At 47.8% G+C, this 16,282-nt stretch overlaps 1 protein-coding gene and 1 pseudogene across 6 annotated transcripts in view; both read right to left on the bottom strand.

Annotated features, from left to right (window-relative positions):
- The window catches only part of SCUBE2 (signal peptide, CUB domain and EGF like domain containing 2), a 71,688-nt gene that overhangs the window by 45,486 nt on the left and 9,920 nt on the right, over positions 1 to 16,282 (bottom strand). For 5 of the 6 annotated variants that reach the window (XM_046015738.1, XM_046015739.1, XM_046015740.1 and 2 more), the window contains exons 4-7: positions 11,291 to 11,425; positions 5,954 to 6,079; positions 2,424 to 2,540; positions 1,500 to 1,589 (exon numbers count right to left, since the gene is read on the bottom strand). In XM_046015738.1, coding sequence (XP_045871694.1) covers positions 1,500 to 1,589; positions 2,424 to 2,540; positions 5,954 to 6,079; positions 11,291 to 11,425 — 468 coding nt within the window. The remainder of the gene's footprint in view (positions 1 to 1,499; positions 1,590 to 2,423; positions 2,541 to 5,953; positions 6,080 to 11,290; positions 11,426 to 16,282) is intronic. The other variant, XM_046015742.1, reaches the window with a different exon arrangement.
- Positions 4,445 to 4,562, bottom strand: LOC123950077 (annotated as a pseudogene).

The raw sequence follows: 16,282 nt of genomic DNA, 5'->3' as shown, positions 1-16,282 counted from the left end.
GCTCAGCAGGGAGCCCAGTGAGGGGCTTGATCCCAGGACCCTGAGATCATGACCTGAGCTGAAGGCAGATGCTTAACTGACTGAGCCACCCAGGTGCCCCCAGAAAACACTTTTTAAGAAATGGAATTAGTAAGTTGATTGCTGTATTTGAACACATTGAAAGGATTTTAGAACTCTGCTCAAGATTTGCAAAAGAACTGGTAAGAGGTACTTGGAAACCTAGGCAAACAAAGACAATAATAATCACAGCACACTACATGGTGGGGGTGACTCACATTTAGACACTCACAGTCACGACGATGTAAATATGCAATGTTGATTTCAACAGTGATAGAACTGCAGTAAAGGTGTGGAGAGGGAGAGTGCGTGCATTGGGGGAGGGGGCAGAAGAGAGCTAAAACTCGTGTGCTCTGGAGTAAGAAGTCCCAGCTAATATCCAAAACTGTCATATCAGGAAATAAGTGTATAATATAATAAAACAAGAAAAAGAGAAATAATTGTATTCAGTCTTCAGAAATATGGGGGAAGGGGAGTGAGAAGAAGAAACAACTGGGAGAAATGGAAATTGCAACCTCTGGAAAGGGAAGTTCTGAAGCAAGGAAATGACATTTCATTACAAGCTGAATAGCACTAATTAGGTTCTTAAGGTTTTTTTTATATTGTTCATATGTAGTATTTTAACTTAACACAATTAAAGATAACTTTAAGAGGGCAGAAAAGAGCTCAGAAATGTCACGTGCCTCGTAACCAGTGGCTGCCCAGTATATTACCTGTTAAATCTAGAAGCTATCAAAAAGTCGGCTTTGTTCCAGTCAAACCACGCTTTCTCCAGAATAATAACGCGCCCAGGGATCTGACGGCCGCCCCCACAGCCACGGCCTCTACGTCTGCTCGCGTCTCCAGCTCTGCCGGCGGACCCTCCCACACCCCACTGCCAAGTGCCGCTTTTCTGCATTCATCTCTTTTGTCAGCAACGCGGGCTGAAGGCAGAGAGATAAGGACGTCGCTGACAAGAACCCCAGACACATGGCCATGCTGAGCTAGGGACGGCCCAAAGTGCCTCCCTGGTCACAGCCGCTCAGAAGAACGGGAGCCGACATTCACTGACCACCTATGAAGTCCCAGGCATCGGACTCTGGGCACTTCCCCACATTATCATCCTCACTGAGCTTGCTGAGAACCCTAAGAGGTAGGTTTTACGATCCCCAGTTGAAAGACCCAAGACACAGGCTCAGGGCCGTTCGCCAGGTGGGGGCAGCGCTGGGACCCTAACCGGGCCATTCTCGCGGCTGGTGCCCTTCCCACATCTGCCGGGTCCTTGGATGGGGACTGACTGACAGCAGTGGGGGAAGAGCAGACACACGTGGCTTGACAGGAGCTGCTGACCCTGGTCCAGCTGGTCTGTGGGGGTATGGGCCCCAAGTGCAGGCCTGAGGGAGTAAATGAGGGAGGGAGAGGGTCAACGCCAGTGGCCAGGGAAGGGTGGGGAAGGCGCCTACCCATAAGCAGCCGCCGCTTCACCCGCTTGTCGCCGTCCACCACCAGCGTGGCATTGCTCTCTGTCCCCTCCGGAGCAGAGTCTTCTCGCTCTGTAAGAGACACCAAAGAGGACAGTTCGCAGAGCGAACGAGTCAGATTACTCATCCCTGCACAACTTCTGCTGAAACCCCAGACGTGAGAACAATGGAGGATACGTGACTCTGTTCGCTCAGTAATAATGTGTTGTAATGAGGCTCTGTGGGGAACAAGGCCGGTTACATGGCCACAGAGCCTTAGTTAACATTGGAAAAGATTTTTGAAGCATATGGCAGTGACCAGAGACACCAGGGAATGCAAGTTTCAGATTCCCTCCAATGCCCTTAGTCCAGGACAAAAAGAATCTTGGGCCTGGGAACCTCTAAATGGAGCTAGGGAAAGATATGCCACGAAGTACAGGATTGGCATCCTGACAGAAAAATGCAACCCTGTCTTCTGCTCACCATGATGGCCACTGAGTCATCACAAATGGCTAGCTTTAACTTCACATTGCCCTGGCCCCTTAGGATGCAATGTCCCAGGCCTCAGAATACCATCTTCAGGAGCCCCCTCATCTAGGAGAGAAAGGGCTTTCCGCGGTGGCACAGGAAGAGAGAGAGAGACCCCCTCTCAGGACTAGACCACTCACTCCCACTGTCACGTGTAAGGTAGCACGGGACCTGCTTGGAGGCAAATGGACCAGGAGCACCCTGAACCTGGTGCTAAACACCATTCATAGTCAGGGGCAGGGTTAGGGGTTAGGGGGTTATGGGACTAGAGGCTAGAGGATTAGGGGTTAGGGTTAAGTTTAGGGGTTAGGGGTTAAGGTTAGGGTTTAGAGGTTATTGTTAGGGTTATGGTTAGGGTTATGGGTGGGCAGATCCTTACCAAGTATCGGGGTCACTCACCGAGGCAGCTCCTCCCATCTGCATGCATCTTGTACTGTGGATGGCAGCTACACTCGGGGCCTTCAGCGGTGTCCTCGCATGAGTGCTGGCACCCACCGTTTCCATGGTTACAGGTCACTGAGATGAAAAGGACTCGACATGTTGAGCCATGCATTTTCCACAACTGGGGCTGCTTTTGTTTCAGAAGGTCTCTGATAATCATTCAGTAAGCATCTGAGCACCTCGTATGTGCTAGACACGGTGCATAAAACAAGTAACTCTGACTCAGACAGAGCCTGCCGCTATCTATGTAGATAGGGTATGAATCCAGGGAATCCCAAAAGACAGTTTTGAGCAATTACATAGGAAGATGGGGCTAGGAAGGCATTCCCCTTTCATTTTTCAAGGGGAATTATACCAAAGGATTCTAGACTACTGCTTTGGTCTATCAGGAGAATTTTGCATATTAATGCAGGTGTACTGGGCCTATAGAAAATGTTATAGCACTTTATGGCTGGAAGAAACAGATAATGCTCATTTGTACATATATGTTAAGATTTCTCTCATCTGATTCTATCTAGATTAGTTAGAAGGGAGAATATTCAGAGGAAATGATGACTCCGCACACAATTAATGCAACATTACCCAAGAATTAAGAAGACTGTGTATAAATTCATTGATGATCAGCCCAAAAAAAAAAAAAAAAAAACAAACCCCAAACTATGTATTCATCAAAGTGAACAGTGGTTACCTCATGTAGGAGAAATGGGAGAGGGAAGAGTATGTTTTCTTTACATCCTTAGAACTGTTTGAATACTTACACAGGCATTTGTAATTTTTCCAGTTAAAAATAAAACTAAATACATATTTGTGATGTTAGAAAGAAACTCTTCTGAGATCATAGTGAGGTAAACACTGTGTATACATGAGATCAACTAAATAGGAATATGAAAAAAGTGAAGGGGCAGGAAGGAAGAGCTAAACAAAGTGAAACACCTGGTTATGTGGTACAATTCTGCAGCTTTTTTTTCTTTTTGTTCTTTCCCCAAATGTGATTATAATATTATGTGAGAAATGACCTCTTAAAAATATTTTAATAGGGGCGCCTGGGTGGCTCAGTGGGTTAAGCCGCTGCCTTCGGCTCAGGTCATGATCTCAAGGTCCTGGGATTGAGTCCCGCATCAGGTTCTCTGCTCAGCAGGGAGCCTGCTTCCCTCTCTCTCTCTCTCCCTGCCTCTCTGCCTACTTGTGATTGCTATTTGTCAAATAAATAAAATCTTTAAAAAAAATGAAAAAAAAATTTAATATTTTAAATTTTAAATTCCAGGTATTGGGACGTCTGGGTGGCTCAGTTGGTTAAGTGTCTGCCTTTGGCTCAGGTCGTGATCCTAGGGTCCTGGGATCGAGTCCCATGATGGGCTTCCTGCTTAGCAAGGAGCCTGCTTCTCCCTCTGCCTGCCACCCACCCCGCTTGTGTTCTTGTGCATTCTCTGACAAATAAAATCTTTAATACATAAATAAATAAATAAATTCCAGGTATTCCACTGGTCCCTGAAAAACTGAACTGCCCAGAGTCTCACTCCAGAAGAGAACCTCCTCTGGAGACCCAGGTCCTCCTTGTGAAGAGTCCAGGAGCCAGGAAGGCAGTTTCCACTTTGCTCAGCCCACTAGAAGCCCTCAGGGACAGCCTTACTTTTAGGGGCCCCAGGTGGTGGTTGTGGTGGTGGTACCAGCCTTGGTTTGACAGGTTTCAGAGCTGCCCACACTGCTTTGTGGTGGAAACAATGGAGAGAAGGCTTTCACCGGAGAAACAACCTCCTCCTCTCTTAACCACTGAGGTCAACTCGCTGTAAACAACCATCCCTAGCAAACTGCAGGGGAATTCTAGAAGGTCCATGACTTTGGGAAGACTTGCTAAAGGAAAACTGTCCATGTTTCCTCTGGCACAAATAGTGGTTCAGAACACCTTTAATGGCTGGTTGTTTCCCATGACCCATTGGAGTTTCATTCTTGTGTTTCATCATCATGGGGCAGCTGGGTCCGGGCCATGGACACCATTCATTCATTTGGTATCCCATCCAAGTACTAACCAGGCCCGACCCTGCTTAGCTTCCGAGATCAGACGAGATCGGGCGCGTTCAGGGTGGTATGGCCGTAGACCATTCATTTGGTAAATAAGCGTGTGGCACATCCGGTGCTGGGCACTGGGGAACGACTGAGGGGCAAAAATAAGAGGAGGTCCCTGACTGGGGTGTTCGCAGTTGGGGGGACAGACACATAAATGCACAATTCAGCACACGTGTCATGTGTTATCCCTGAGGTACCAACAGTGTTGTGAGAGCCAAAATACAAAGTGACTGCCCGGCTGGCCAGGGCAGGCTTCCGGAGACAGTTAGCGAGGTGCACCAGCTGTAGAGCTAGGAGGACCTCATCTGAACCCTAACTGGGCGCATGCTCCCTGTGCGACCTTGTTGCTTTACCTTCTCCACAATTTTCTCTACTAAAAATGAGGATAATAACACTTAGCTCAATAGGGTGGTGATATTAAGAAGTCAGTGGAATTGGTACATCTTTGGACAAGCCTTTACATGTAGTAAATGTGCTCTCAATAGTAGCTAATCTCTGGGCGCCTGAATGGCTCAATTGGTTAAGCATCTGTCTTCAGCTCAGGTCATGATTCCAGGGTTCTGGGATCAAGCCCCACTTGGGACTCTCTGCTCAGTGGGAAGCCTGCTTCTCCCTCTCCTTGCCACACCCCCTGCTGTGTTCTCTTTCTCTCCCTCTCTCTCTGTGTCAAATAAATTAATAAAATATTTTTTAAGTCACTATTCTGCTTATCATTATTAGAAGTTAAGCAGAATATTAAAAGTTGAGTGAGAATTCACCAAGCCAGGTCTGGAGGAGTGCTTGGAGAAGGCTTGGAGGCACGAAGGGACACGGGCTGTTCTCTGACAGGCAGAGGTCGGGTATTGGGAAAAGGAGGCAGATGTGGCTTGTACAAGAAGCAGGACCAGGAGACACCTGGGTGGCTCAGTGGGTTAAGCCGCTGCCTTCGGCTCAGGTCATGATCCCAGGGTCCTGGGATCGAGCCCCGAATTGGGCTCTCTGCTCAGTGGGGAGCCTGCTTCCTCCTTCTCTTTGCCTGCCTCTCTGCCTACTTGTGATCTCCGTCAAATAAATAAATAAAATCTTTAAAAAAAAGAAAAAAAAGAAGCAGGACCAGGTAGCAAAGAGCTGGGGTTGCCAGATGACCACATCTGATTTTATTCTGTGGGAACAGGGAGACAAGCCCCAGCATTCACGGTCCTTCTGGATTTTATTTCCTTCTACTTGGTTTCCTTAAAAAGCATCATCTTCCTTCCTCCCTTCCCTAGGGGAGACCACAGCCTGTGCAGCTAACTTAGTCCTCAGTGGAGGTGAGTATCCCGTGACAGCCACCTTCCCTGACGTGACCACTGTGCCATGAGGTGGCGTTTCTGGTGCTGGGCTGCAGAAGACAACATCTGGGGCAGGCCGGATCACAGCACAGGCATGTGCTAGGCTGTACTTACAGACACAGTCTCTCTGGTTCTTGGCCAGCTCGAAGCCTGGCCGGCACTCACAGGCGATGCTGCCCCTCGGGGCCTCCTTGCAGATGTGACTACAGCCGTGATTCTGATTCATGCAGCTCAGACCCTCTGCAAAACAGCAGCATGCAGCCAGTGACCAGACTGTGCATGCAGTCCGCAGCCCCAGGGGCACTGCCAAGGGCTGGACGGTGGGACTTGACTGCCTGGGTCTCCGTCAGCCCCACATTTTAAGAGAAGATGTCATTAAAATCCAATCAGGTCAATTAACAGAGACATGACAAAATTCCTCTCTCACCCAAGAGACACGACGTCTCAAGTCTCGTAAAGCGGAAAGAGCCCTCTCCTAATACACGGAAAAGAAAGCGCCCACCAGCAGCTCTCTGGTGGTTGTAGAGCCATGCATGCAGACCCCAGGAACCAGCTCTTAGACTCTCTGCCAGGTTGTTACCCATGCTGACCAGGAAGACAAAGAAAGAAGGAGAATCTCTCTAAGAAAATCTGCAGGTAGTGGCGCCTGGGTGGCTCAGTCGTTGAGCATCTGCCTTCTGTTCAGGTAATGATCCCAGGGTCCTGGGATCAAGCCCTGCAGGAAACCTGCTTCTCCCTCTCCCACTCCCCCTGCTGTGTTTCCTCTCTCACTATCTCTCTGTCAAATAAATAAAATCTTTTAAAAAAAAAAAGAAAGAAAGAAAAAAGAAAATCTGCAGATAGATGAAGATGGCCAAAGTTTTCATAAACTCTTGAAGATGATTTTCTGAAATCAATCCTCTTCTCTCCCCTAACCAAATGCACACTTTGGAGGTGACTGTGACTACTGTATTTTGGCTTCAATACACGAACACTGGCCCAGGGGCCTCTCTTCTTTGAGCACTCTCATTTAATCTCTGCACCCCACCCCCCATAGGCGGGCTTGGAGCACACCAGCAAGGGAACAGAGAAAGCCCGCACGCAGGTGATTTCTGCAGCCACTGTAAAATTCTCTCAGGGTAGACTCTCATTTGCATTGCAGTCCAATCTTGTGGTAACAGTGCAGGGAAGGGGGGTAACTTCCCGAGCTGGTTTAACATGCATTTAAATGAGGGGAGTTCATAACATAGTGTACGTCTGTGTAGTTTGGCAGAATCCTGCCTATTCTCAAAACCTATTCTTTGAGACCCTGCCACCTGCCAGCACTCTGGAGGAACTATTCTCATGCCCAACAGTATTCTCAAGACCTCTGCTCCGTTCGAACTGTGTTATTGACTACAGGCCCATCTGATACTTCTTTGTATCTGTGCAAAGAATATCTTTCAGAGTAGGTTTTTTGGTTCTCAGCTAACAAGACACTCTCTAATGTGGGAAGTAGTAATGCTGTTTTAAACATGAGTACAAGGGGTGTGTGGGTGGCTCAATGGGTTAAGCCTTTGCCTTCGGCTCAGGTCATGATCTCAGGGTCCTGGGATCGAGCCCCACATCGGGCTCTCTGCTCAGCAGGGAACCTGCTTCCCCTTCTCTCTCTGCCTACTTGTGATCTCTCTCTCTCTCTGTGTCAAATAAATAAATAAAATCTTTTTTAAAAAATAAATAAACATGAGTACAAGAAGTTTTCATTCAACTTCTCCAGGATCTGTTCTGAACTTCTCCACTGTTCTGTATTGTGTCCCTGAAACCTTAGCCAAGTGCTTCTAATTAAGTCAAAAATCACTTCTCTCCAATTCTCACCACAGAGCTGTTGATCCGTGCTTAACTGCAATAGCCGTTTTAATACAAACAGATGTCATTCCTCTTCCAAGAGACAGTGTAATGGTTAATACATCCCATACTCTCTTAAAACCATTTCGTTTTTTATCTGACAGTTACAAGCTGTTTGGACTCCCGCACTCCGTCTGCGGGAAGTCGCTGAGATTCATTCACCCGTGCCAAGGCTGCTGCCCATTAACACCAAATGGGGCTCATACCCGAGCAAAACTCTCTCATAGCTCTGGCTGGTGATTTGTGGAAACGTTATTTGCTTCTAATACTGAGACAGCACAGGAGGTGAGAGCTGTCCCTAGAGGCAACATTCTATCCTCCTAGGAAGGCCCAGCAAGAATTACATTTGTCCTTGGGTCAGCAGGACTTTTGGGGTCACAGGTGCCAGAAAGCACCCAGAGCTGAACATAACAGCACCCCAGAAAGGGCAGCAGTAGCACCTGCCATGCACACTCCTCGAAGAGGTCAGCTGCTGCTGCTTCTTCTCACTCTGTCTACAAGTCTGGGAAGACATCTGCAAAGTGACCTTTCCTGTCTCAGAGCAGCAATTCATTCACCCAAGAAATATTTCATAAGAATTGAGTGTTTAAAAAAAACCCCAAAAACAAACAAACAAAAACCTGACTATGTGCTAGATGCTGTGGGGATACATGAAAGTTTGTCCCCTGATGCCCTATCCTATTGAGTACACCGAAGTTACCAGGAGATAATAGACGCTAAAACGGCTCTGGAAATGCTGGGGGCTTTTCAAAAGGGGCCCCTGAAGCTGTTCATAGTTCCCCAATTCAAAAAAAAAAAAAAAAGCCACTGCTAGGGAGGGAGATGGGTCTGGTCCAAACTGGGAGGTCCCACCATGGTTCTCACTCCCCTTGCCCAAGAAAGTGGGCTGGCAATCATATTTAGGGCTGTTAGTTCACCAAGAGGGAAATAGCTCAAAAGCATTAGAGACACGCTATTGCGGTGGTCCCACTGAGGAATATTTCTGGAAACTGGAGAAAGACAGGCCTTACAAACCCAGTGAGAAACATTCTATAAAAGACGGAAACAGTCCCTGCTGAGAGACAGCCCCTTCCTCACGATCCTGACACCTTCCTCCTACTCTGAAAAGGCAGTGGTGCAAACATCAAAAAATATTCTCAGAGCAGACAAAACGAAAGAGGAATGCTCATTTTGAGAGCCTGAGCACCCATGAATAGGGACAAAGCCTGGCTGGGGCAGAATGGCTCTCTCCAGCCTACCCCCATTACATGGGTGAAAACACACAGTCTCTTTACCAGAGCTTTGGTGTCTCTAAGAATAAAAAATAGAAGAAAAGAAAAATCAATAGCTTAAGCTTTCCCTCAAAATCATCTACTATGATCCCCTGAAGAACATTTAGTGAATAATTATTAAAAATAACCACAACACCAAAAAATACTAGCTTGTAGGATTACCTTCTTTTAACCAATTTTGGAGTTATCAACGGGGGTTTTCAAGTCCACTTTAATACAGTCTCTAAGGGCTTAATGTGCACACCAAGGAGGAAATCCTAAAGGAACACTGTTTACACACTGTTCTATTTGAAGAGTTGAAACCTTAGGATGGTCAGGGTCTCAGTTATCAATGCTATAATCTGTTGGCCCAGGCTGCCGTGAATTCACCAAGAAATCAGGCTGCAACCGCACAGCCAGCACTCCCAGACCATAGCTCAAATTCTTGGATTTTGGTTTCAGCTCCAGACAGGTATGTTCGTTTTAAATACTCTTCAGGGACTCCAAGAATGTCTGAATTGTAGAAAATTTAGAAAACACAGATTGCAGAAAGGAACTGCTTTTGTATTTACTTCGGTTAGGAAGAGCCTGTGTCTGTAATCAGTCTGGAGGTTCTGTGGGAGGGGACAGAGAAGCTGAGCCACTGCTTTGGAAGCACAAGGGTAAGAGATGATCTTAATTGCCGTGAACTGCTTTGGGAGCGGGTGCGGATCTTTCCTGTGTTCAAGCAAAGGCCTGACCCACAGGTCCCCACTCCTGTCCGAGGCACCTGTAGGGAGAGCTGAGTGACTTGAGGAGGTGCCCTGAGTTAGCTCTTCCTGCAGGCTTCTTAATCCTGCCTCATCCCAGATGTGAGGCTCACAGAAAAGTCCAGAGAACCCACCAGGAATATGAAACCCAACTGCTACTCTATTAAGGGCCACACCTGAGTGAGATAAGAAATCTGCCAGTTAGAGTCAGTGTGTGTCTCTCCTGCTTAAACACTGAGAACCAGCAGGCTCAGGGTGGTAAGACTCATCAAACCCACTGGCCTGTGACCATTCCTTTTTGTATCCAAACAGCCTTTTCCAGTCAGGTAGAAGGAAGAACCCATCATTCTTGGAAAATGAGGCAAAAATCATCTTCCACAAAGACACTCTTGAAAAGTCACAGAAGGGGCACTTGGGTGGCTCAGTCAATTAAGCAACTGCCTTCAGCTCAGGTCATGATCCCAGGGCCCTGGGACTGAACTCTGCATCGGGGCTCCCTGCTCAGGGTGAGTCTGCTTCTCCCTCTCCCCGGATCCCTTCCCCTGGCTCGTGTTCTTTCACTTTCTCTCTTTCTCAAATAAATAAATAAAATAAAACAACGAAAAAGAAAGAAAGAAAAGTCACAAGAACCCTGATTCAACAATAAACCTACAAATGTGTGATTAAATAGCAGAAGAACTTAAACTCGCCTCATTCTTCAGTGATGAGAATGAACAAGCAGCACATGCCAAAAGGAGTTAATACTCTAGTGTTCAGAGCACTTCCCTCACAAACATGCACAGGCAACCCCGGGATGACATAGCCACCAAAACGGAGCCCTTCGGCTTAAGAAAGAGCAGAGAATTAAAAACACATCATTTGGTTAAAAGTGGCTGATCGGCCACATGTGCTTAATGCTTTCCCTCCAACTCCCGAGAATCCACTGAACTAACAGAGGAATAAAAAAGGTGTAGACCCAAAGCAAAGAGAACAAGATGGCGGCCATCAGAAGAGTCATCTACAAATTTCTGGAGGAATGGTAAGCAGTGGCGCGGGGAAACCACAGCATAGATAGCCCATGCCAGGGAGGGGGTCCCTCTGAGCTGGAACCCCAGAGGCTCAGAGTTCAAAAATGGGAGACCCAGGGAAGGCTGGATCCGGGTCTGCAGTCCCTCTAAGAAGGCTCAGCTCCTCCCCACCCTCCCAGGGCCCCGAGCAGGCTTGCACTTGGGGCTGTGGTTTGCAGCACCTTTTTGAAAAACTTGGCAGATTGTCCATTACATTTCTCCTGAGACATCTAGTCATGTTTGAAATGTTCTCTATTTAAAGATTAGAATCAGGAATGTGAGAGTTTGAAGAGACTCAGAGCTCACCCCACCCAACCCACTTATTTTGCCAGGTGAGGAAGTGGAAGCTAAAATAACTTGCCCAGGGTTACCCAGTGGTGGGACTGGGCTCATCCTCAGGCCTCCAGATTTTCGCATACTCCATGAAAATCACTGAGTGTGGGAGAGGGTCTCAGAGGTGACCCTGCCCCCCAAGCCCCACCCACCTACCCACCCCCCCACTCCCCGCATCCCCCCAGCCCGCCCACAGCAGAGCCGAGGCACCTTCCAAGCGGTGAATGCACGTGTGCTGGTTGTCACTCAGGAAAAATCCCTCCTTGCAGCGGCACTCATAGCTCCCCATGACATTGACACAGGTGTGCTGGCAGCCACCATTGTTCTCCAGGCACTCGTCCACATCTGGAGGGAGAGGAGGATTAGCCTTTGCTCTGGGGACTGTTTCAAATGCCACCCCTCCCTGCAGCTCAGGGACACCTGCTAAGCAGATATGAGGTCTCTCTTCCTTCCCTGCATCACAGGAGTTCTCAAAACTGAAGTCAGCGGGGCCTGGGGCTCCCTTAACCAGGCCTTCCTCATGAACACACAATAATCGATTTAGTAAATATTCATTGAACATCTTCTGTTTCCAAAGTATGGTGCTAGAGGAGACAGTAAAACACAGATGAGTAGGATCAAATTCTGCTCTAGGAGCCTGTCCTTCAGCAGAGAGAAATGCAAATAAAATAATAAAATTCAAACTCCCGAGTAATTGTGAGATCTGGTAAAAGAGGGTGCAAAGGAAAAAGAGGCCACCTGGTTGTGGGGTATCAGAATGGGTTTTATGGAAAAGCTGATGAAAGAGGGGCCCTACAAAATGTCTTCATTTCTAAATCAGGAGAAGGGAGTCTAGGCCAAAGAAAGGGCATGAGCATAGTACAGATGCTGGGGAACAAGGGTATGTTCAGATAACAGTGGCCATTCAGTTTGGCTGCAGCACAGGTCCATGCAGGGAAGTTCTAGGAGATAAAGCTGGGAATAGATTGGGTCATACCATGGAAGACCTTGAATACCAGACAAAGAAGTTTAGCTTTATTTGGGAGGCAGTCAGGAACCACCGTAGCAAACCCTAAGACCCTTGAGTTGGGAAGAAGGTGGTAGCCAAGGAAGGGGTAGGATGCAAGGAAGGAGAAAGAATCGAAAGCCTGGGAGTCGGGCTTCACACGTGTACCTGAAATAGCCTCAGCTGGCATTCTGGGGGACCAGACCCGGGGCCTGGCCATGGGGATGCCTAGGAAGGAAGAAATAGAAGAGGACTGTGGGCGGGGTGCCTGCAGGGTAGAAAACCACATGGGCATTGGGATGGGGGTGGCCTAGAAACACGAAGACCTGAGCCGGGTGGGGAAATGGGGGTGGAGATGGGGTTGGCCCCCACCATGGCAGGGAGGTGATGTGTGTGGGATGCTGACCTTCAGGCCTTGGTCCAGTAGGCAGGGGGAAACCTGAGTGTGGTGTTGTGAAGACACCTCTGAAAGCCATTGACTTGTGGTGGCCTGATAACGCAGAGGATGTAGCTGAGAAAGCCGAAGGCAGGAGTGGGAAAGGAGAGAAGGGCTGCAGAGAGCACAGGGCCAGAGGCAGAAGTCAGGAGAATAGCAGGGGCAGGAGGATGTGGAGGAGAGAGCGGAAGACCCAGAGAAGGAGTCGTCAGAAAGAGAGAGGGAGGGAGCCCTCCGCCGCTGGTCTTCATCCACCTCCCTGGGAGTGGGATAAGGGACTTTCCTTCCACTGTGTCATGTGTTACTCCGTGCCTGGTTCCATCAATACACGGACCGTATTGCATTCTCAAAATCTTTTTTTAGTTTGTACTTTTTGACCCTTCAGAATCTTCCACTTATCCATCTCCACTAGACTGCAGGCTTCTTGAGGACAGAGATTTTTGTTTTATTTAGCACAGCCCTGGAACTACAGGTGTACATTGCTCAGTATCAGCATGAACAAAAAAACAGGAGAGCAGAGCATCCCCAGAGCCAAAGCAGAGGAAACTTCCAGAAAAGTCTGAGACATGACAAGGCTCAAGGAGAAGACTGATATAAAAATAACTTACTAGGGCATCTGGATGGATCAGGGGGTTAAAGCCTCTGCCTTCGGCTCAGGTCATGATCTCAGGGTCCTGGTATGGAGGTCCCTGGCAGGGAGCCTGCTTCCCCTCCCTCTCTCTCTGCCTGCCTCTCTGCCTACTTGTGATCTTTTTCTGTCAAATAAGTAAAATAAAAATCTTTTTAAAAAAATAATTTACTTTGGGGCACTTGGGTGGCTCAATCAGTTAAGCATCCGACCCTTGATTTCAGTTCAGGTCATGATCTCTGAGTTGTGGGATCAAGTCCTGCATCAGACTCTAAGCTCAGCAAGGACTCTGCTTGTCCCTCTCCCCTTGCTCCTCCCCCTGCTCACTTGTGTGCATGGGCTCTCTCTCTCTCTCTCTCTCTCAAATAAAGAAATAAAATCTAAAAAAATTAAAAATAAAAATAAATAATAAAAGCAATTTACTTGTCCGGCCTGATTTCCCGTGTGCCTAACACTAGCTTCTGGGCACATCCATCACAAGAAAATTCACATTTAAATATCTGTTATCTGGTTTCAAGCTTCAGATCTTACAGTCATGCATCCTCTCACACTACCAGGCAGATGTCTTTCTAAACAGATGGGACTCAAGCCATCCCCTCAAGCCTAACAAACTTGCCCTTCTCAATGCCAAAGGGTAAAGGGAGCACATTCCAAAGGTTGAGCTGCGCAGGAACACACCTGGCTGGGGTGTTCCACGATGAGGACTTGGGGTGAGCAGAAGAGATCTGCTCCCTTAAACGCCAAATCCTGGGTTGGTTTTGAGTCAAGGTGTGCTCCCCTCTGAGCTGCCACTCACCCACCCTACACTTAACCTACCACTCCTTTCTCCAAAGCCATTAGAAATGTGCCATTGAGTTGGGGGATGTACTCTGACTGAATTAATACAAAAAGTGTGCATGTTCCCAGGCACAAATAGGTATCACTCGCTTGGTCAGTTTCACCAGACTGCAAAACAGTGCTTCTCAACCCTGGCTGCGTGTTAGCACCCAGATGCTGGGACCCCACCTCCTGAGACGCTAACGTAATTAGTCTTGGATGAGACCTAGGCAATGGTGTTGTTTTAAACTTCTAGAATGTTCTAATGTGCAGCCAGAGTTAAGAACCACTGCCACAACACTGAATAGCTAGGAAGCACTCCTAGACGCTCAATAAAAGGAAACTGAATTCAGGAAGGAGAGCTACACAGAAGAGCTGCGTTTCGTTTCTCAGGCTCCGAGACATTCAGGACCTTGGAGCATTCTGGGTCTGGTGCCAGAGTTAAGTGGTATGTGTACTGTGTATATTCTGGCGAATATATTTGTGGCTAATCTGTGGTGAGGGGCCGAGGACAGGATCGCGGTCAGCCCAGGGAATGCAAGAAAGTGCTGCTCCTGAGAAGTGTTGGCCCTGAGCTTCCATGTCACAAAATACTTCAGCCCTTTCAAGTCTATTTACATGAGAGAGAGATCACAAGTAGACAGAGAGGCAGGTAGAGAGAGAGGAAGGGAAGCAGGCTCCCCCTGAGCAGAAAGCCCAACTTGGGGCTCGATCCCAGGATCCTGGGATCATGACCTGAGCCAAAGGCAGAGGCCCCAACCCACTGAGCCACCCAGGACTTAGTCCTTCCAAGTCTAAATGGCACAGAAATCTCTGGGTCTTCTGGTCCTGCTCTTCTTATCACACCACTTCCTTTTCTCATGGCTTCCTTTAAAGAATCCTTAGCCCCTTCAGATACACTCAGCGGATCTTCAGGATATTTCTGCTAGGCAGATCCTTGCTACCAAGGCCACAAAGAGACCCCAAGGAGGGGAAATGGAGATAGTCTGCTGAAATACCTGTGTTAGCAGCCAGGGCAAGGACAGACTCCCGGCCTCAGGACTTCTGAGCCAGCCTTGACTGAGAACCACCCGACCAAAACTGACCCAGGTCCCACCCAGGGATGGTTTGCTCTTAGGAAGCTCACATGTTCTCCCAGGCACAACCTGGGGTTTGACAAAACTGTGATGACTGGATCTGCCCTTAGACATAAATTCCTGCAAATGGCACTTTTGGCAAATCAAAAGGAAATGTGAGATTCACCCCCAGAAAAATGGTAAAATAAAACATACAGTATGTGTCCCCAAAACTTACACACTGAAAGTGACTTCTTCTTCTTCTTCTTTTTTTTTTTTTTGAGTTTTTAATTAATCTCAATTGACTGCTTTTCTCAGAATTGGCTCTCTAGTGTCTTTTTGAGGTCCTGATTGCCCTAGGCAGTCTGCAAAGGGGCTAGTGAGGCCTTGGCCCTCAATCAAATCTTCCTGACAGCTGCCGGCTTGCAAGGCCAAGTGTTCTGGCCCAAAGACTGATCCCTCATACAGGGTGCCAACAGGAAGGGCCAGAATCTATATCAGCATGGTGTTCCAGGGGGCACTGAAGTAGGATAAGCATCATACAAGAATTGATTCCCAGATAGAAAGTCTTTCCTTAGGGTGTCTGGGTGGCTCAGTGGGTTAACCCTCTGCCTTTGGCTCAGGTCATGATCTCAGGGTCCTGGGATCAAGCCCCATTTCAGGCTCTCCACTCAACGGGGAGCCTACTTCTCCCTCTCTGTCTGTCAAATAAATAAATAAAACCTTTAAAAAAAAAAAGTTTTTCCTTCTCCACCACTTGAAAAACGAGTTCTGTCTGTACTTATCCAGTGGCTTTTATGCTGACCTCTTTTATGTTTAATTGAACAGCCTATTTCAGCAGACTATCTCCATTTCCCTTCCTTGGGGTCTCTTTGTGGCCTTGGTAGCAAGGATCTGCCTAGCAGAAATATCCTGAAGATCCGCTGAGTGTATCTGAAGGGGCTAAGGATTCTTTAAGGATTAAGGATTCCCCCTGTACTATAATGGAGCATCTCAATAGCTGTCCCCTCCATGTCAGGGCCTGGCTCAAGTTACTCCTTGGTCAGCCAAGCAGACATCAGCAGGTTAATCACACAAAGGGTCATCAGTGTCAAAGGACCCTGATGCCATCTGTCTCCCAGGATGTCCTTCTGTACTACTGATAGCACCAGCCTTAAAATGCAAACGGACCATGAACACCTGTCTGCCACGTGTGTTGTATCCTCTAAGACCATTCAACACCCAGCCCACTCAGCCCCATCCAGTTGCTGGCTAGTTCTGAATTCTGTTTTATTCCCAGCAT

The sequence above is a fragment of the Meles meles genome, chromosome 8 (assembly GCF_922984935.1).
Source record: "Meles meles chromosome 8, mMelMel3.1 paternal haplotype, whole genome shotgun sequence".
Lineage (NCBI taxonomy): Eukaryota > Metazoa > Chordata > Mammalia > Carnivora > Mustelidae > Meles > Meles meles.
This window is presented reverse-complemented; position numbering and strand designations above follow the sequence as displayed.